The sequence below is a fragment of the Diceros bicornis genome, chromosome 29 (assembly GCF_020826845.1).
Source record: "Diceros bicornis minor isolate mBicDic1 chromosome 29, mDicBic1.mat.cur, whole genome shotgun sequence".
In the NCBI taxonomy this organism is placed as follows: Eukaryota; Metazoa; Chordata; class Mammalia; order Perissodactyla; family Rhinocerotidae; genus Diceros; species Diceros bicornis.
The window spans coordinates 21,227,156-21,249,532 of NC_080768.1; the positions used below are offsets into that span (position 1 = coordinate 21,227,156).

At 37.3% G+C, this 22,377-nt stretch overlaps 1 protein-coding gene across 6 annotated transcripts in view; it reads right to left on the reverse strand.

The window, feature by feature from the left end:
- Positions 1–843: 843 nt before the first annotated feature.
- The window catches only part of SLC7A2 (solute carrier family 7 member 2), a 65,114-nt gene continuing 43,580 nt past the window's right edge, over positions 844–22,377 (reverse strand). For 4 of the 6 annotated variants that reach the window (XM_058525080.1, XM_058525077.1, XM_058525079.1 and 1 more), the window contains 9 exons: positions 18,865–19,030; positions 17,312–17,445; positions 16,113–16,335; positions 14,135–14,274; positions 10,811–10,913; positions 9,229–9,434; positions 7,991–8,157; positions 7,104–7,212; positions 844–4,917 (listed from right to left, as the gene is read on the reverse strand). In XM_058525080.1, coding sequence (XP_058381063.1) covers positions 4,721–4,917; positions 7,104–7,212; positions 7,991–8,157; positions 9,229–9,434; positions 10,811–10,913; positions 14,135–14,274; positions 16,113–16,335; positions 17,312–17,445; positions 18,865–19,030 — 1,445 coding nt within the window. In that variant the 3' untranslated portion in view covers positions 844–4,720. Of the gene's footprint in view, positions 4,918–7,103; positions 7,213–7,990; positions 8,158–9,228; positions 9,435–10,810; positions 10,914–13,743; positions 13,881–14,134; positions 14,275–16,112; positions 16,336–17,311; positions 17,446–18,864; positions 19,031–22,377 lie in introns of all 6 variants that reach the window. The other 2 variants (XR_009216024.1, XM_058525081.1) reach the window with 2 other exon arrangements.

The following is a 22,377-nucleotide window of genomic DNA, read 5'->3' on the forward strand; positions in this document are numbered from 1 at the left end:
TGACCCCTGTACTTTCCACCCCACTACTGTCAGTGCCCACCCAGGGACTGCAGCAGGCTAGACCCTGTGGCGCCAGTTCTAAGCAGCAGCCATCCTTTTCATGAGTCATAGAGGTTCCTTGGTCCTTCTCATTTACCTTGATGTACTCATGAGATATTCAGAACAGAAATTAAGGACCCCAAACTACCTTACTTTCATGTGAAGTCTTTCACTTCATACCCTATCCTGTCATCCCAAGACCACCCCCCAACAGGGGCAGCTACAGATGCTCACACTTTGCAGGCTGCCTGACCCTGGAACCAGCCCCGCGTCCTGATTATGAGCCCCATGGGGCCCCAGTGGTCAGTGAAGGCTCTTGAAGGCCAGAGATTGTGGCAGCGGCTTCAGCCATGGTGAACGTGGCTAAGTATAGTGCTCCCCGCAAACAGGGTTGCCAACTGGATTGAGCCATAACAAAACGCATTTGAAATCAGTAAGACTAAACTGTGTACATATAAACCATAATGAATGTTACAAAAACCAACAACCACAACAATAACAGAACAGGCTTCTCAAAATCCAGAAACCACAAAGCCATTTAAAAATGTTTAAATATAATTATACAAGGAGAAAAAAAGAATCTCAACTAAACAACAAAGTCAAGTAGCCTTACTTTCAAATCTACATGACTAAAAATGGCCTGCGCTAGCATTATTTACTGCATGAACTTTGGTACTTTTCCCCTTGATATTTTAGGACGTGTTAGAGAACATAAGTAGAACATGTACAAAGAAGGCACTATTTTGGCACTAACAAAAAGAACAGCTCGTTCCCCACCACCACCACCACCACCCGCCCCCCCCCGGCAAAAATTCACACTAATCATGTGGATTTTAATACTCCATGATGTATGCTTTAAACACAATCCCTTAAAATTCTGTGGAAATTGTATTTTTGGTGTTAACTAATAGTCACTTGAAGCACATCAGGAAAATCAGGCAGAGAACATCGTGGGCAACATCACAGGAAGGGAGAGTTGGAATCTTGGCACAATTTTATCGTGTGGTTTGTCATCTCAGAATAGGCCCTGATTTAAGAGGAAAGAAGGTAAGACTACTCTGCTCCCTCTGGCATTATCAGTACCGGAGGGCGATGACTTTCCCTTACTCTCTCAGCTAAGCATTCAAATAAGTTTAGAAAATAATTTGGTAAATACAGATTCTAATTCAAAATATTTTAGCAACTATCTGCAAATACCCAGGACTTAGAAAATATTTTGGCTAATATTTAAAATAAAAAAGTTAAAAAAAATCTTTTATTCTGAAAAATTTAAAGAAGAGAGGCTCTTGTCTTTTAAAGGATGATAATTCTGAAACGGATATTTTCCATCAACTATGGCTGATAACAGTAAAGTTTTATACATATCAACATTAATTTTTCTTTAATGTATATAGTCCCAATGACATTTTGGTCTTAGTTTTCTTGATGTTCATCTCTGGGGAAAATATGACTAAGCAAGCATCTGTATTTCAGTATATATCAAAAGCTCTAATATAAGTTTTCTCATAGATAGTTTTTATACTTGAATTTGCATACCTACCGTGTTAAATGTAGGCCAGGCATGGCCTTTACATGGTCATTCACAAAGCATCTTCTCTCTTTTTTAATAGCATAAAATAAAGGTGCTATTGTAAGTTTCTCACTGAAAATGTTAAGAGAACAAATCTAGTGTAAAAAAGAAAACTAATTTACGCTGTTTTTACTCAAACATAACTAAGAGAATATGTACATGTATTTTTTAATTTCTGGAGAGGACTTTGCATAAGTGTGATTGATTACTAGTCAAATCTATACAAAACACTTTGGTAATCCTAGGAAAGTAAAAACAACATTTTGTTCAAAAGGTTATGAATTCAAATATAGGAACAGGGGGGTGGTAAAAGAGCTGATGGTACTGGCTTTTCCTAATAAACACATACCAAGACAGAGATGTCAGAAAAATGTGCCACAGAAACAAGTAAACAGAAATACCCTAATGTCCGCCACCCCTCCTCCATTTCAGATTATAAAGCACCTGTGATGATGTACTAGAGTCTAGTGATTTTGTATTAGAAACATTATAAATATACCTTTCTTTAAGAATCTATCTATAGAAAATATTATACATATAAAATTTTATATTTCAAAATAGCTTAAAACCTAAAAATTTTGTATGAGCATACCTATCAATATAAAACATTATTTTTTCTCCACATCAGTTGGTTTTTTTAATCCACACAACAGTATCATTTCTAAAGCCCCTCATAAACCCAACTGACTTATACACTGATATTTGAAATACATACACATACATATATATATATATACACTCATACATACGAATGCACATTTGAGTCTTCACAGGAAAAAAAGCATGGTTACTGACAAAGCATCTTTTCATAGATATTTGTGTTTGCAAAGTGTTTCAAAGTGGAAAAATAATTTTTAACTAAATTCTGCTCCTAATTAGTGGGCATGATAATTTTAGCTGCCTATCACGTTCTAAACAAATTTTTTGATTCTGTTACAGTAAAAGATTTAAATATTCATGTATGAAATTTCTCATGTTCCCTGCACGAAGGGCCTATTCTATTTGATTACAGAATAAAAGGGGTTCTCGGTGTGCAGCTACAACAGCAAAGATTTATGATTATGCCTACGGTCCTTATGAAAATACATAATAATGACCTCTTGCTTATCCAACTCTACCTCTCCAGTAAAGCATGCAGCTTGAAAGAGATTTGGGGCTTCAGATTTTACCGTATGCACCCTGGCAATCATGGAATGTCAGTACTGAGTTCTATGTCAGGTATGCTCCAACACTAGCAGCCAGAAACCCAGGCTTTCTACCTGTTTATTTGATATTTAATCACAAGAAACTCTTGGTTAGACAAACAACAGCCACTTGCTTTTTAATGGCATCCATAAAACAACTGATCTCTTGGAAGACCTGTCAGAAAACAAATGTTTTCCTTGCCTTTGGATTAAGCTGGTCAACTGGTCTGCTTGATAATATTTATCCTGGAAATGTCACCCATATATATGTGTTTAGCCTCCAGCCTCAGCTAGTGAACCATTTAATTATTTGTAAGAAAAATAATTCATGAGAAGCAAAACACACTGCAGATAAATAGTCCACTATTAGAGAACCCTATAAAATATAGTAATTAGAGACTCTTACATACAAAAACAAATTATTTACTCATATAAAGGTTACTGTGTTTACATAGCTTTAATTGAATTTGGTTAATTTTTTAGACTTAAGTTTTAAATAATCGTGTATTTAACCAAAATATTTCATTCCCCCACCATTGATGGGCTATTGTAGAATACTGGAGCTTGTATTAATAGCTTCAGCATGGTCACTTAAAAATAAATGAAATAAAAAATGGGGGAAGAAAAACATTCCTAAATGTTTCCAAAAGAAACATCGGAGGCAAATTAGATCCAAACCCTTAAATTGGGCCCAATGCCCCTTAATATCTGAATAGGCACTTTAAAATCAGAATGGCAGAATTTTCTCTTCTTGTATCCCTTCATTTTTTCCTCTTTTGCATGGAGTAAAGACAGAATTTGCCTTGGTAGCCCCTCATATCTAGGACAAGACAAAATAATAGTAGAAACAAAGGAGTGGATTCTGTTCCTGACAAGGTTCAAAAAAAAAAAAAGAACTGTGATTAGTTATTAAGTAATGGAAAAAGTATGAATCATTCTACCAATGGTGTGATCTGGAAAATTCTATTGGCTTATTTTAAGTGACTTTTAAAACAAGGATTCTTGGGGTCTACTTACCCAGGCCTGTCTAACTCTGATCTTCACACATATCCTCCTCATTGCCACGGACATGAGCTTTCTGGCCATGGGGACCACCTTCACTTGCTAGCATAGAGTCCCAAGGGGGATCCCCTTACCTCTTTCAAGCCCCTGATTGGGCTCATCAGATGTATCATTCACAGCAGGTGAGGGCTGCATATTTAAGGATCACCGCTCTCAGGGAGGACAGGAGTTCAGAGGGGTGCCATCTGTGATGCAGAATGCCACTCCTACCCTGGGTAGTATGGCAGACGCAAACACTCCTATTGGCTCAAGTTTTAGCCAACTTTCATCCTCATAGAAGAAAAATCAGTACTAAACCCACTGCTGGCATTTCTAAGTTACAGAAAAGGCTCATTTCTTATCCCCTCCTCTTACTCCTGACCAATCACAGACACCAAGATGGGTAACTGCATTTCTAGCAGGTTCTAAATTGACATTAATGAAGCCTCATAAGGAAAAGCAACAGGTATTTCCCCAACCTCACTGGGCATATACAAAACACCTTTCTATTTGGTGATAACCTCCATTTCAGTATGTGCAGTACACGCCACCAATTAATGACAACACCGGAACAATGTAATGCAGTAACAGTACAACATCAACAACTTTGAACATTCACATTCCCCAACAAATACATACACACACACACACACACACTCCCACTATTTTGGGGCTATTCATCACTGAGGAGAGGGCTCAGGAGGTTTCCCCGGGGACATAATTCACCATCTGAGGAGGTGCTGTCCAGGTAAGCAAGCATAAATTACGGTGAACGATGTCTGCAGTGAACCCATGACAAGCGAGCATGATGATGACACCCCATCATGGCTTACTCTATGTAGGATGTGTATGTTACGACTGTGGACCAGCCTTCTTCCTGTAGACGTTAGCATTCACTCGTCTTTTCATGGAATATGAAAGGTAAACTGAGGTTTCTCTGGTGATGGTCATTTGCTTGAATGGCAGATTTTTCTTCTGTTGCTGCATTAATGTTGTCTGAATATGTATCCTCCTCATCTTCTTCATCCCTCGAGTTACCCTCCAGACTGTGTCTAATGCCATAAGCAAAGTAAATCAGGAAACCTTGTAGAGGAAAAAAAAAAATCAATGTTTTAGGTGTGTCAGAAAATGACTGCTTGAATGTGGAATATTTAATGTAGAACTTAATAGGGCTTTTTGCCTTCTTTTTCTGCGCTATGTTAGAAGAATGGAATGCAAGTACAGGATACCCCACAGAAGGATACCTCCTTGATAAATGGTTTCCCAGTAGCATATGCTTCTTCATTTTTAACACCCAATCTTTACAGAATGTATCTTTCTCTCAATAATCATTTTGCAGACAATGTGTACGCAGAAAAAAATTATATTTATTTTCTCAAAACTCAATACTACACTTTAAACAAATGAATATGCGGAATAAAGTCTCAAATTACACCCCAAATACAAGTGGCGGATTATCAGAGCCACAGTCTGATATTTTGGAAAGCATGCCCTGTGTTAACAAAGGGGACCTGGGTATGCCCTACACAGGTTACTGTCACCAGGGAGAGGCCAAATAACTCTGTACAAAGCAACTGTTTATTAACAGCCATGCTGATTGGGGATTAGAAGGAAATGTTTTCAGTATCCTCACAAGATAGTTTATTACTTATATGTAGGCATTTTACTGTGTTTTAATTATATTTTAAAAAATTGGTTGAGAGTCTTGAGTTCATGTGAAATGCATTATAATTTTCCCATTTAAAATAATGGGAAGTAGGCTAGCAATCAGCATTTTGGCATGTCCAATTATTAGGAATGATCCTATTTCCTCTCATTTTCTCAGAGGTTTGAAGATCCAGCCCTCCCGGTCCTCAAATAAAGGTCCTTTCATCATCACCATTTTACAAAGAAACTGAGACACAAAAACAGGGAGGTAAATTGGCCTAGATCACACAGCTAGTAAACGGTAGGGGTGGATTCAAACACAGAAAGGCTGGCTCTGTAGTTCATGTTCTTAACCAAGATCAAGTACATTAAGCCACAGTGAGCTACAATTTGAGGAAAGAAGCGTGGCTTGTGGAAAGGCAGGAAGCATAGAGAAGCTCTCTACCAGAACAGAAAAAGATTCCCTGGGCTCAGGGTAGCAGAGTGAGTTCTACAGTCCTTGTGCCCTGGGGAGCTGGGCTCAGCTTCCTGGTAGCAGCTGGGAGGTGGCAGGACCCCAAAGGAACATGTGTGGTACATCCCTGAGGGTGGAGCCAACAGGCAGCTGATTCCTGTCAGGATCCTGGCCCTGAAGCAACAGAATCACCTACTGGAAATAGCCGCAGGGACAGAAAGAAAGAACAACCTAGTGTAACCTGTGTGGGTGGATACACTTTGACCCAAGGCACCACACACCAATTCCTTGGCACAGTGTAAGATCCCCAAAATATGGGCAAAACTCTAGTGTGGGTGTGGGGGGATGGGCAAAACTGACTGAGGTTAAATCTCCCATCAGCTCAAGTGGGTTGGTTTCTTGAAATTGAAATTTAGTTAATTTATAACCAAAGCCATTTACAAACATACACAAAAGTGAATTAGATTCATTCTTATTAAGCCAATAGGAGGACTGTCAAAAAGCATAAACTCAAACTCCTCAGCCCACCCAACCCAAGGCAGATTCAGCTCTCATTTCTCACCGCTTCACCCTACAGACCTTACACCTCATATTTTTAAGACAGTCGGTACTCAGTGCTTTAGTTACAATAGACTTAAACTCTTGATTTCTAACTCAATTTTCACACAGGAAACTGAAGGGAATCATAATGAAAAACAATGTAGTACAGATATAACTAAGCTCACTCATGTTATTTAATGCTAAATTCCACCCCAAGGCTCTAATAATAAGAAATTTAGGTATCAGGAAAGAAATTTCTTGCCATTAGCTCATTCAAAAATGTCTCCAGAAATCCACTGGTACCCTGGAAAAGACCGGCTTTGGAATCAGACTCTAGGGCTGCCATTTACACATTAGATCCCTTGACTTTTGGGGGCTTCATTTTTCTCAACCATTAAGTTGGAGAAAATAGAACCTACAGGGTTTTACTGGGAGAATTGAATAAAAAAAAGTATCTGAAAACATCTGGAAAAGTAAGCAGTCAGATGTTCTAAGAATTTTGAAAGGAAGAAACTGGAAAAAGCCTTTATTTCCAAGAAGGGGGAGAAGATGCATTTCTCCAATCACAGTGCATGAAATGGGAAAGAGAGAGCCAAAGTTCAGAAAGCAAAAACATTAAAAGACCTACCCAGTGCCATCCAAATGCTAAATCTGATCCAAGTGTCTGCACTCAGCTGGACCATCAAGTAAATGTTCACCAGGATGCTGAAGGCTGGCAAAAATGGTAAGAATGGAACCTAACGGAGAAAAATATCTTCTTAAATATACCCAAATTTTAAGAGCACATTGCCCAAATTATTTCGACATGGTGGCAACTAATTTGGCATATACACTTTCACACTGTGTCAGTAACTTTATATTCTTATGAAAAGGACTGGATAAAAATCATTCTTCTAGAGAATACTAAAAGGAGCACCACATTTTACACTATATACTGCAGCCCAAAGGAACAGGGGATTTATCCAGCTGGCTAACACTTGCATCATCACCAAGATGCAATTGATTTGGGGGTTTAGTTTAGGATTTACTGGTTTAGTTCAGGTGTGAACAGGGCATTCCTCTGGAACTGTGGATACACATGGCCTCTCAGGGGGACACTTTCGGGAAGCTCCCTTCAAGCCAAACCTGCTCTTTGGGATAGGATAATTTCACTTGCACTGGAAGGGCTTATGGTAGGAATAATCTTCCTGAGAGGGTACTGAATTTCTAAAATAAAATATTCTAATTATTATTCTGATACTATAGTTTATTTGACTAGAAATTTGTTTACTATCATATATAATGATATTGTGATAGGAGCACACTCAAGTTTTTGAAAACGGGATTCAACAGCCAATGTAGGGAGAACAGTTAGGACAAAAAGGAACATCTCAAAGAACTGTAACACTCTTGTTGTTCGCTGGTTAACTGCATCCGAAGTGCTTTTTTTTTTTTTTAAAGAAATAACTCACAAAAACTAACGTACAAAAGAAAATGTGCATAATATTTGGGATCTCTAATAGTCATTACACATACCATAAAGGCTACTTTTTGCTCACTCTGGGGCTGCCTCCAAATGGTGAAAACAATGGCCACGCAGAGAACAAGAAACAGCACAAGGAGAGCGAGGCTCCACGCTTCCAGCCTGGCAATAGCCTGGACACCGTAAGTGGTCAAAACACTCAGGCCCAAAATGAGAAATGCTGCAAAGGCAAGATGTACATAAAACAAGATCAGCACACGCACTTCACTCAGATTCCTCAGTTCAAATAGTCTATTTAGATAAGATGTCAAGTTCTTTATATATCTACTTTGCCAAATACTAAGATTCTTCATTTTCATTATGGGAAGAAACGGCTGATCTCACTGATTTAAGAAACACTGCTTGCTCACTCCTGACCGTCTCCTCCTTAGACGTCAACCTCCCTCTTGGCACTGCCGTCTTGCTTTTTCTGCCCATGTGCCATCTGGGTCCTCATTTGCTACTGTCTCAGACTACATCACATGGATCCATGGGACGTTGTCAAAGTAGATATTTCCCTTTTATCAAATGGGAAATGGCAAGTCTGTCCCTGTTCAGCTGTTGTAAATACTGATTGTTAATGTAAACAAATAATATATGATCTGCATCTTTTCTCCCTATTTCAGAGGTGATATCACCCACCAACCCTATCTCTGACCATCAAGTCTTCATTACGGGTCCATTCTATGTGCTCTCAGAGAAACCTGGACTTCCTTTAGCTTGCCTCCCATAATCCTGTTCTGTAAAGCCCAAGGAGAGCCAGGACCATCTCTCTGGATATCCCAGGTGCCCAGCAGAGTTCCTGGCACGTTGATGGTGCTCAATAAATATCACTGAAAATACGAATGATTACGTAACTATGTGCGAGAAATGAGGATTTTCTACATTGCCCCCCAATCTCCTTGGGTCCCGGTTCCATTATTGGCAGGTATACTTGGCCTGATGTTTTCACACAGGGGCTCCCTGATAGCTAATGAAATGCACCAGTTTTGTACTTCTGCCATTTTCACCTTAGAGAATTTCTTCCTTTCTTCTTCAATTATCAAGGCATGATAAATTTATCCTGCTCATATAAAGATGATCTCAAGTCCTAGTAACCCATCATGTGAAAATTTCAGGGCTCAGTGTAGTAGCTAACATATTCTAGGGTACGGTGAGGGCTTTTGTCCTCTTTCACATCGTACTGGCTCCACCTACACTCATCTGCTGGGTCTTTATAACAGACTTTATAAACGTGGTGAAGAGGACTTACCAAGGAATCCGACCAGAAAGCTCACGAGAGAAGCCGACTGTTGTGTAGGCAGAACCGAGGGGCTGAAGACGGTCTGCAGGATGAAGCTCCGTCTTTGCAGCATGGTGACCTGGGGCTCGCTTTTAGAGGCAGCACTGGCACATGGTCTCAGAGCTTCTTTCTCAGTAGAATATTTGGGCTGCTCATAAGATAAGCCAGGCTGGTACCTATCCCCAAATAAACGTCAGTGTCTTTATTCTCAGAGACATTTGGCCCCAAGGAAATGATCACCTAAAACTCTAAGTGAGACATCTTACACTTAGATCACAGCTTGTGCAGAAAATTGTCACTTCTCGTGACTCCAGCCCCAGAGCATGCTGAGCCAGGCCACAAACCTGCTCAGTAAGACATCTGTGGCAATTCTGAGCTTCCTCTGATAGCCACTTCATTAGAAAGTCAGGTATGAGAGGCAGGAGAGAGTTACATTCTGAAGTGAGGCAATTGTGACAATAGGATGATTACTCTGAAAATATCTATGTCCAAAGGAAACGTGGTTCACAAAAACAGCACAGAAACTCTGGTTTTCTACAGCTACAGAGTAACATACAGTCTTCAGTTTGGCATCCAGAGGCCTCATCACACTCTGTCTGTCTGGCCTCCTCTCCCTCAACTTTCCTACGTGAATCCTCTAGTTTAACCTGGCCCAGCTCCTCCAGCCATTCCGTCACCTCCCAACCCCATGTGTGCCATTCTCCTTTATTATTTTATCCTCTTCCTCTACATCCTGCATCAAGATATCAGCCTGCGTCACCTCTTAGTATCCGGCCCAGCCTCCCCAGTGTGGTCTCTTTTCCCTCTGAGCAGCCTTTACTTAAATTTAAGAGTAACAGTTGGCCTAAAGAAGAAATATGCTCACTGAGAAAAAATACACAAAAGTATACAGGAGAAAATTAAAACCAACCACAATACCACTGCTCAGTGTTAATCACTGCTAGCATTTTGGCACAATTTCAGCCAAGCATCAATGCATGCATGTATATATGCAAAAAAATGATTTTTTCGTGTAAATTTACGTTATTATTTAAATAAATTCAGATGCTACATAGAGCTTTGCATCCTGAAACTGATACATTTCTCTATATAAATACCACTTTATTTGCTGTAGAAGAGTCCACTAAATAAACGTATCCTTATTTATTTAACTATTCTATTGACGTTCAGATTAGTTCAGTTTTTCACTATTGTAAATTACCCTTTCCATGAACATCCTCTACATATATGTGTGTGTACCTCTTTGATGAAATCTTCGGTATAAAATCTTAGCAGTTGAATTATTGGGACAAAAAGCATATTTATACATTATGAAAACTTACCATTCACATAGATTAGGCCAACCTGTCATTAATTACCAATTGTATTTGATTCTTTGCTAAGGACCAAGTATGTTTATCACACTTTATATGGATGTTTTTATGTCCATGGCCTCTCAGCCCTGTGAGACTGCTAACTCCTTGAAAGCAAGGATGGTGAGTCCTAACTTTCTTTATTCCCTGGGCCCCACATGACACATACTCTTCAGAACCACCTGGCAAGGACAACTCACCTGAGGATGAGAACACAGGCAGCGACCAGAGAATAGGCCAGAAGAGTGCCGATGGACATCATGTCCACGAGTGCCTTCAGGTCAAAAAGAAATGCCATCACAGCTATTGAAAAAAGAAAAGAACAGTGAAGAAAACGGCCTATGAGACAATTCCATACACTCGATGACTTTCAAGTCAGGGACAACTGACTGACTTTTTGTTTTAGTACCAATGCTAAGTCAAACGAAGTATAGAAAATATATGTCTCACAGCTAATAAGATATTCTTTAGGTCATATAAACAGCTAGTAAAACTTCAAAACCCCTCAGCTATCTATTAAGTACAAAAAACATCTACTTTGATTACCTAAAAAATATTTAGTTGACAGAATGAAAATGTTATCTAACAGAATACTCTCCTTTGATGTTTCAGAAGAAAAACATGGCTAAGAAATATTGGCTGACTCCTTTTTTTTTTTTTTATAATTTTATTTATTTTATTTATTTTTCCCTCAAAGCCCCAGTATAGTTGTATGTCGTAGTTGCACATCCTTCCAGTTGCTGTATGTGGGACGCGGCCTCAGCATGGCCAGAGAAGCAGTGTGTCAGTGCATGCCCAGGATGCGAACCCGGGCCGCCCGCAGCGGAGTGCGCGCACTTAACTGCTAAGCCACGGGGCCGGCCCTGGCTAGCTCCTTTTTTAAAACCGTAAAAAATTCTAACAGAAGAACTTTCATTATAGATGTAATATAATCATTTTTGATTTCCATCTGTACTTTGAGTCATATAATACACAAAATAAAATAATTTCCAATTAAATTATGTTTCTGATATAGGCTAAACTCTACTCTGATTAAAACCACACACTCCAGGAAGACTGACTAGATTTGAGAGCTCAATCTATGGTCCTGTACCCAAATCCCAATAATATTAAGAGACAAAATATACTTTACATATTGAATAGTCAACTTGCACTTAGCAATTGTTTTCTCCATTGAAACATCAAAATAGTGATAATATTAATTTGAATTTACCACATAGTTGTCTCTATCTGAGGAGATAACAGCACATTCCACTTATATGGTGTTCTAGACCTCTCTGTAAGCTTTATATCTTTATATCTCATAATCTTATGAGTCAGGGGAAATTATTTAGGTTCAGTTACATAAAATGGCCAGTATTTGTTTTTGACCAAAAAAGGAGCAATTTCACATGGTTTGACTTAATAGGATTATTATCCTCTTTTAGAGATGGGCTAACTTAGCAAGGTTACAACTATTAGGTAGAAGCAGAGTTCCACCTAAACTAACATCCCTATGCGTCTTCTACAAGCCACACTGTTTCTTTAAATACACCTCACGCCTCACTTTGAAAACTCTCCATTGCTAATATACTGACATATTATATTATTGAAATTCCAATATGTTTTGTAAGAACCACAGATACCTGAAATAAGGTAGCCAACACAGAAGAAAACGATTAATTATCCATACCAGCAATCTAATCTAAGTTAAAACCAAGCAAAGTAAGGTGTGGCAGTGCAAAATAACAAAAATATAATATTTTAGAGCATATTTAAAAAGCCCTCTGTTACAATTGTCTTCTTTTAATTATTAATTTCAATATCTTATTATGCTGCCAAATTAAATTCTTCCTGAAGGAAGAAGAATAATTTTTTAAAAATTCTGAATACAAAAAGTAGAGTATTACTGGGTAAGATTTTACTGGAAAAAGTAAAAGATTTTATGGAATAAATAAAATGTGTGTGAGCCTCTGTCAAGAGTCACACACTATCTTTAATAGCATAATAATGCAATGTCTAATAATCAAACGGACTTCAGATCATCTTGTGCAACCTTCATTTTACAGGGGCAGAGACCTAAGCACTGAGAAAATAAGTGACTTGACCTTCCAATGTATGTCTAATAAAATGCCACATTTATTAGAAAACATTTACAAAATGAATTTGTTTAGGCAACTACTTTCTGACTGAAAAAATTCCATTTCATACATAAATAAGCATAACATTCTTTAATCGAATTTTGCAATAATTCAGAGCCTCAACAAAATGATCATTTTTGCTTTGAATTTCTACTACCAAGATTGTTTACTGTTTTGTCGAGAAAGCCTGCTGAAGTCTTTTCCTTGCTTCCTAACAAGACCATTGAGGCCATTCTCTCGATCTGCAGAATCACTTTGAAAATTTCTGGATGGAATAAGAATCTGGCCAAAGGCTTTTTACATGGATATTAGGATATGCCAAAAAGTAGGCATCTGGAGTTTTTTAATACGACTTAACTGCCAAAACTGTTGAAAGGGAAAAATAGATTCCTAATGAGGTTTAAGAGGATAAAGGTGTTAGTAACTCTTAGAGAGCCACAATGGCCCAGGAAGTGGGGATACCCACCACACTGAGGGCAATGAGTACAACAGTCAATATAAATTATCTTTGACATTTCTTATACTTAATTAAGAATGAGTAAACATTAGCTTTTCAAAAATCCTATGGTCCTTTGGCAATATTCAACTTAAATCCTAAATAAAAAAGAAAATATTAAAACATTATTTTTAATTAATATTTCAAAAGTTAAGTAATCTTTAATTAAAATTTTATGTGTCAATAATATAATTTTATGTGCTAGTTCATCAATCTGAAAAGCATTTGATACCTGACATATGGTGAAAAACCATTACAACCCTTTGCATATTTGTTAGAAGCCCAAAATGTTAAAATAATGAAATAGTAAAAAATCCCAAAGGGTCAGTTAAGAATGAATTTCAGTAGACCACAGCCACCACAATTTTAAGATGTAATCCCAATGCTCATACCTTAATTTATCAGTGATTTTGTTCTTAACTTACATGCACAGCAAGCAGGCCCTCGTTATAAGTCCATGCATGCACATAAAACGTTCAAGTCCAATGTTGAAGAAGCCTATGTTTGTAAAGCTTACCAGAAATGACCCCTGCAGTCAACGTGGCAGCAACTGGTGACTGCCTCTTACTCACTCTGGCAAGAAATCTAAACAGTAAACCATCCCGGGCCATGGCAAACAGAATTCGGGGTAAAGGAAACATAGAGCCCAGAAGACTAGAACAGAAAAATTCATAATCCACATGTGAGTTATTACAAGTATTATTCTAGACAGGTATATACAGGCAAAGACTGGACACACTAAAGTGTAGAACCTATGCCAAAAAAATTCAAAATAGGAAACATTCACAAAAAAGTTATTGACCTTCATGTAAATCAAAACAGAAAACCACCTAACTTTCCATTTTTTTTTCAGACTCCTTGATGAAAAAAGATCCCCCTTTTCTTAATAAAAGTCAACTCTCTCTCACCTGCCACCGCACCCGATGATAAAGTAGCAATTATTGGTGTCTTCGTTTTGGAATTGATTTGAGCTAGACATTTGAAAAGCAACCCATCCTCCGCCATAGCATAGATTACACGAGGCATTGGGAAAATGGATCCAAGAAGACTGAATAAAAAGCAAACACATGCAGTATGGCAAACACATTCATGCAAGATTACATCCCAGAACTAAAATTAAGTAATTATATAAAACTCAGCATCACAGCTGTGATTACTAAGTCTTGTTATTTTTCAAATGTATTATGATTGGGCACTTAAAAATATTTGGCAATGTTTACCATTGCGCTACTTATTATTCTGCTGCAGATATTTGCCCAGCACAATGATCAGACTAAAAACAATACTGCAAGTAACTTGTACATGATTATTACTGAATTAAAACTAAGTAATTAAGACTTAACAAAAAACCAAAACCAATCATATCATTAAGACATTTTTAGTGGCAATAACTTAGAAAATAAAATTCCTAAACTGATATGTAATTAGAGATTAAGTAATTTGATTTCATAGTATAGTGACTTCATTTACTCAATAATTATGTATTTTTTATATTTATTTTACCACTATTTTTCCTGATATAGCCTAATCTTTGGTCTAATTAGTAATAATTCCCAGCATTGTAAGAAAATTTAGAGAGAGGTAAAAAAGAACAACTCACTGTAAATTTAGTACATAGAAGTAGCCACAATTAAAAGTTAGTAACACTGAAGTTTAAGAAAATGATTTTTGCTTTAGATGTTTTGAATTACTTGTGTGTATACTGACTGCACCATTCCATACATAACTTAGTTGTGAAAAGGAACCATTTAAGAGAAAATAGGTAAAACTTTTATTTTAAAAAATCCATCTTCTTTATCTTTCAATAAAGCTGGGTTGAGTCTGGCCATAGATGAATCTTCCTCCATCTCTTCTAAGACCCTGGTGGCATGGTATCTTCACAGTTCAGATTTTTAAAACAATTTGAAACTATTCAGGATAAACCTCAACACTAGCAGATGGCTGAGAAACCAATGGGGGTAACTTCTAACTGCTGCTTAATATTATCTTGAATAGAAAATGAAAGTGATTTTGAGGGGAAAAAAAGCTAAGTTGAGGAATTATATAAAAAGATTTCTTTTTCCAACTTCAGACTTTTAGAAAACTATTTTCACTTCAAAAAATCAGTAATCAGGCAAAGAGATTAATTTTCTCTCTGTAAGAATGTTCTACTGTATAGCATGACATAAAACTAGAATGAAATATCTTATGATCAGGTTAATTTGAGATATGAGTAGCTCAGGAAATCTGAGAAATAAATTCTAAAGTACTAAAACAGGACAGCTATTGAAAATCCGCACACACGAGATTCAACTACCCTTTTTTTCACACAGATATTATATGAATTTCCACCAGTAATCTGAGAATGATAATTTCTATTTCTAGACCAAGTTCACTCCAATCAGTGTTAAGAGAAAAAGTGTCAGTGTTTCACAATAAAAAGCACATTATATTTAACAGTGCCACAGCCTATAGCTTCTGCTCACACAGACTTGATATTACTTTAAAAGACAGCAGAAAATGTCGAGTCTGCACCTAAGGTTTCAATTGTCTACAACTGATGCCAAAGCCAGCAGGGAAATATACGCATCCTAAAGTTTTATAATATATCTATATGAATATGTGTGACACTTATATATGCGTATGTGTGTACCAATGCCATATGTATTTCTCCTGAAGCTTGGACCACGATCATCTTGAAAAACTGATTCAACTGATAAGGGAAAAAGATTTGATCACTTAAGATTTTTATATAGTAATTCTGGGCAAACTATTCAGAAAATATATGGTTGCATAATACATTTCTCCTATTCATATTGTTTTTAAAACATACAAAAGCAATTCTTTAGGCACTGACTAACTTGGCTGTAACCCAAACGGCCCCTGCCCAGAGGGGATGTGATGTACCTTGCTGACAAAGCACAGAGGGAGCCCGCTGCAACGACATATTTGGCAGGACCCCATCCAACATATTCAAATGCTACAGGAAGGGGGCTTTTCTCATCGAGGAGGTAGTATGGCATCATAAGTGTTAAAGCTGCAGAGACCCCAAAATAGGCCATAAAGCAAACAAGCAAAGAAGTCACAATTCCAATAGGAATAGCTCTCTGAGGATTCCGGACTTCTTCACCTAAGGAAATATAAGCAAAAGGTTTGCATGTTTAACAAAACATTAATAAGGAAGGCATTAACTCTTCTCCTCCTCCACAGTAATTCTCCTCTGCTTTTGTCCCTCCTGTTTTCTTAGCTTGATCCACCTACTCTACAAAAAATCTTCTCTCTTCTTGAGGGTACTTTGCTATTACATAAAAATCCAATTTCAGAAAGAAAAACCATGATATACCAGCACTATTAAATGTTTAGGGATAGTCTTAATCCATTTGGAAAAAGATTCATCCACAGAGATTAAATGACTGTCATGACTTCTGTAGGCCCTTAAATATAAAGGCTTCAGATAAACTTCTACCCAACACATCTATTTATATTAAACTCTAGTTTTAATTAAAAAATAGTATACTTTGGATCCTTCTCATAAGATTTGGCCTTTGAAGCACCCAAAACATGATCAATTGTAAGTCCGTGCAATAACAGGAACCCAGAGGAGGGACTTAGAGAGTCATTCCGGCACGATTACTTTGTTGTATAGCATAAAGAGAAAAGAATTACCACAATATATTTTGTCCTACTAAGGAAGAGACCATTTAAGAGCATGATCATTATTTGTTACTCATTATGACAGCATTTCCAGATAGAAGGTTAAGGATAGCAATTAGGACTAACATTTATACAGCATTTGACAGCTTACAAAGTATTTTTCACGTTTATTCTTTCAAAGAATTTTTTCATATGTATATCTTAGGTAATCTTCATAACATCTGAGGGGTAAGCCCTGTCTCCCAATTTTACCAATATGGAAACCAAGGCTCAGAGAGTTTCGTGAAGTTTCTTTTTATCATATACAGCAGGTGTCACAGCTGGGTCTGGAACTAGCCCTTATCACCACAAATCCCACTCTCTTTCCTTGACCCTCTGCTGCCACCCATCGGTACTCATGTGGTATAAGGAACACCTTTTCCTTCTACATAGAGCCAAGACTCTGCTCTTACCAGTTGTTGCAATGCAGTCAAATCCCACAAAGGCATAAAAGCAGGTTGCAGCCCCAGCCAAAGTTCCTGCAAAGCCATAAGGCATAAAGCCACCAGCCCCATAGATACTTGTTCCATTTTCAGAAGGCGGCTCTCTAAGGAGAAGAACAAACATCGGAAAGTCTTTTTCATAGGAAACTGCTTCTTCTGGTGGTTTGTCTCAAGCTACATCCTTGGAAGGCTATTGTGCTCACAGCTGATGTATACAAAACTAAAAGTAAACCGATTCTCTCACCCTGTCCTAGAGAATATGGTGGTATCCTCAACAATGGCACCCTTTCAGGTTACCAACACTCAACTGGAGGCTGACCTTCAGGCTGCATAAGCAGGAGGCCCAGACCCATGCTGGCTGGAACTCACAGCCAGGCAGGATTTTGAGAGCAGAGACTCCAAATATGGGCCACGATCTGAAATAAAGACAAGAAACTTCCTCTTCTCATGGACAGTTGGGCAGACCGCAGATTTTAAAAATTTACCATGAAGACATTTGAAAAGGTGAAATAAAATTCTCTCAGCTTGATTAATAATATTGAAGTTGAATATTTTATTACATGTTAAAAATTGTAGGGGGCTAGCCCAGTGGCGTAGTGGTTAAGTTCGTGCGCTCTGCTTTGGCAGCCCAGGGTTCGTGGGTTCGGATCCTGGGCGCGGAAATATGCACTGCTCATCAAGCCATGCTGTGGAGGCGTCCCACATACAAACTAGAGGAAGATGGACACAGATGTTAGCTCAGGGCTAATCTTCCTCAGCAAAAAGAGGAAGATTGGTAACGGATGTTAACTCAGGGCCAATCTTCTTCACTAAAAAAAGAAAAAATTTTTAAAAAACCAGAGGATACTAATTTTTTTGCCTCATCAGAATGACTACAAACAACATATGTAAAGGAAAACATAGATGTACCTTGCTCCATGTAATAGATATTTTTGTAATCTTATTTTATACACACATAGGAATATTATGCTTAAATCAATCTTAGGATGAAACCTTTTATATGTAATTGTTATTAATTTAGTCTTTGAGACTATCAGGTTTAAAGTGAAATGCATAGACAATTTTGCTTATGCAACCAACAACATTCTCCAAAAAAACAAGGCCTGAAATTGACTACAAGGCTGAAAGAATTGCAACGAAACCAAATGGTGTTCCCAAAGGGAGAATTAAGGGATGCATGACTCAAAAATATTCACTGTTATTTAGAGGTGGCAAACATTTGGGAGAAAAAAACCATTCGTCCAAGGATTAGGATCTCCCCTGCTCTTCCTCTAAACCTGGAGGAGAGCTTGAGGTTGAGAACCAGCAGCTGTATGGCTTCAAACAGTGAGCATACCTATGCATTTATGTTTGGGGGGAGCCTGGGGAGAAGAGTTTTGGAATAAAACAGCCCCTCAGAAAGATCTCACAAGTAAAATGTTTGAGAACCATTGTTCTAGAGGAAAATATAACATCAGACAAAAGCAGGCAAATTAAACAAACAAACAAACAGAACAAGAGGGGAAAAAACCCAAACATTTTACCTGGCATTTGCTGATACATTTTTAAGAAACTCTTCACTAATCTTCCAGTTTGCCACATTTCCTTTCACAAACCCAGCAACCATCACAAAGAGAAGGACTAGAACATTAACAGCCGTGAAGATTTTATTCACCCAAGCAGACTCTTTTACTCCAAAAGATAAAAGACCTATGGAAAAATAAAGGGTATTTGCTTTACGAAAGGCAACGGCATTTTGAGGCAGTTACAAGCTTTAGGATATTATTTCACCGGCATTCATATATTTAACACACATTTATCCCTTTCTATTGCGAGTTCTTACTCACTCGCCTGACTATGAAAGAATGTCTTCTGAATAGAACCGACTTTTTTTCAGAAGGCAAATTGTGCTCATAGCCAGGAGACACCACACTCTCCAAGAAATAAATAAATCTAGTAACTGGCTATTATTACCAGTGGGTAGGTAGAGGTAAAGTAACACTTTTAATGAAATGCTATTCTGAAAAACCATTTCAAGGTTAATGGCTGCAAAATTTGAAAGTAAAAGCTCAATCATATGTCAGACTCATATTTACTAAATATAACGTACATATAACTGTCATGCCAAAAAGATACTTTGTTAAATTGATTCTCATTTTAACAGTTTTATTTTATATTCTGATTGTAAAAGTAATCAATTTCTTAGTCAAGCAATTTGAAGATACAGAAAAAATATGAAGGAAATAAAGGTCAAGTGTAATCTCCACTCCAGAATTCTGTGCGTGCGTGCGTGCACACACACATTTCCATGTCAACAAATACATAACCTCATTTTTAATAGCCATAAACTCTTCCATGATATGGAGACACTATTTTAATCCCTTATTTATAGACAATCAGGTCACTCTTAGTTTCTTACAACTATAAACAGTACTGACATAATCAACCCTTTATAAATATCATTGTACACTTTCTAATTATTTCTCTACAATAATTTTCTATAAGGTAATACTGTATCAAGGGTATGCACTTTTATACAAGGCTTTTGGTTCATATTGTCAAAATATTCTCCAGAAAGTTTGGCCCAATTTAAAATGCCCATTTTTCCTATTAGGCTATTCTTGTTCATATTAATTTATAAGACTTGTTTCTATAATAAATGCTATAAGCTCTCTGTCACGTATCGCATGCTTTTCCTAGTTTATCACTTACTTTTAATCTTAGTGTTGATTTTATATATATAAGAAAGTTTTAGAATATACATTTTTCCTTTTTAGTTTCTACCTTTTGCTCTCATGCTAAATTTTCCCTAATTGTAACTCAAAAACACTCACCTTTGTTTCCTTCTAGTACTTTTATGATTATATTTATGATCATATTTATATCTTTAATCCATCTGGTATAAGATACGAATTATGGACCAAAGAAAGTTTACATTTTACTATTGGGGAAATGGCTGATAAGATGATGGAAATGATGCTAGGATTACGCCACATATTTACTTGCTTCTTCCCCATATCTACACGACCCGTGACCAAATAAGCAAAATTATCCAAATAGAGATGAGAGAAGCTGAATTTCATTCTTCAGAATGAAGAATTATACAATAATATAACTATATTGATGATATAAAGGAAAACTGTATGGTCAATACAATTACTGACTCTGTAACTGTCTGTCAGATTAGGAACCACTATACAAATTGGAAATATACACTATATACTATACTGCTAGACATTTCAGAAAATAACAAAGCCACTGTCACATTTTATAAAAGTTTCCCAATACCCTACGTGCACTATTCTGAGATCCCCATCTCCCACCAGAAGATTAGAGACTAATGAATATTTCGTCTAAATACCACATACACTTCCCCTATCGTTAACAACAGTGTCAGTTGACAAGATTTAGAATAGGAGGTTTTGATCTTCAAAGATTCTAAGAACAAAGTTATCATGTGAGCTTAGCCTATATTTAAAGTAAAGACACGGTGGTCAATGAACACACGACAAATGATGCAAGCCAAGGCCTGAATCTGGCCATGGAATTTAATGATTCTAACTGTGTCATGGCTACATGCTTCTCATCGTTTAGAGATCAAAGCTGAATATTTTAAGTTCACTGAAACCATCCCTAAATAAAATATGATGTAACTAATGTAATGTTAGCTATGCTGTTTAGAAACCAAAAAAAAAACAAACAAAATCTATCACCTGTTGAAAAACAATGGATGCAATTTTTCTTGACATTAGAAGCAAAAGGCCAAATATTTTAGACCTATAAATTTTGCTCATGTTCCTATCCCTAAAATTACATAAAACATTTAATTAACAACTAACATTTTTAAGAGTAAAGCTATTTTTTAAAATTATATAATTTTACAAGTAAAAATTTCATTAGAGAAGGATATTTCTGTCACATCTTTGCAACCAAAGGAGAAAGTAGCTAGAGATAAAGTTGGACAGGAATGCAAGGGGCAGATTATCCAGGGTATATCAAGTAGGAAGTGGGAACAAACAGGGATTTTCTTCTTAGCATAATCTTTGATGGGTTTAAGCAGGAGGGCAGACAGGAATGACAATCAAAATAGAAAGTGTTCAAATAATTAAAACAAATATAGGGAACAGCAGGGATTTCCTATGCCTATAGAATAAAACTGCCTGCCATTTAAGTGCTTACTACGTACCAAGCAAGAAGCCTGTACAAGGTAGACATTGATATCCCCATTTTATGGATGAGCAAACTGAGTCATGGAAAGATTAAGCCACTCAATGTTCCAAAGATAGTCAGTGGCAGAGTAGGACTGAAAACTTGGTCGCTCTGACTCTAATTCCTGTGCTTTCCTAAACAACTATGCTACAATACTAACAAAAATAGGAAAACTCTAGTATCAAGTATGTTTGTCTACAGAATGTCTACATTAAAAAATGACAGGTGGTTTGAATATGCTTTCTTTTCAACCAGATGCCTACATTATATAGATGAAAGCATAAATAGAGAGAGAATTTCTTCTAGAAATAGTAAGCTTGCAAATATCCTTAGTTGTATTGAACAAGATATAGTGCCAAAAATCACACATTCTTATTGAAACTGCATCAACATTCCTGCAAATCTCCAACTAGCATTATGAAACCGATGTGCCTCATCCTATTATTTAGTGCCTTCCAGATGCCACTGACTCAGAAGTGCTGTTTCGGGGCCAGCCCTGTGGCCTAGCGGTTAAGTGCGAGCGCTCCGCTGCTGGCGTCCCCGGTTCGGACCCCGGGCGTGCACCAACGCACCGCTTCTCCAGCCATGCTGAGGCCGCGTCCCACATACAGCAACTAGAAGGGTGTGCAGCTATGACATACAACTATCGACTGGGGCTTTGGGGAAGATAAATAAATAAATAAATAAAATTATTAAAAAAAAAAAAAAAAAGAAGTGCTGTTTCTACCATTCCATACTATTTAGATTTATTTTTTGAAACATACCTACCACATAAGATAAAATGTGATTCTAGCCAGTGATGAGGCCCACAGATCTCCAATAGTAACCTAACTGTATAAATACGCTGC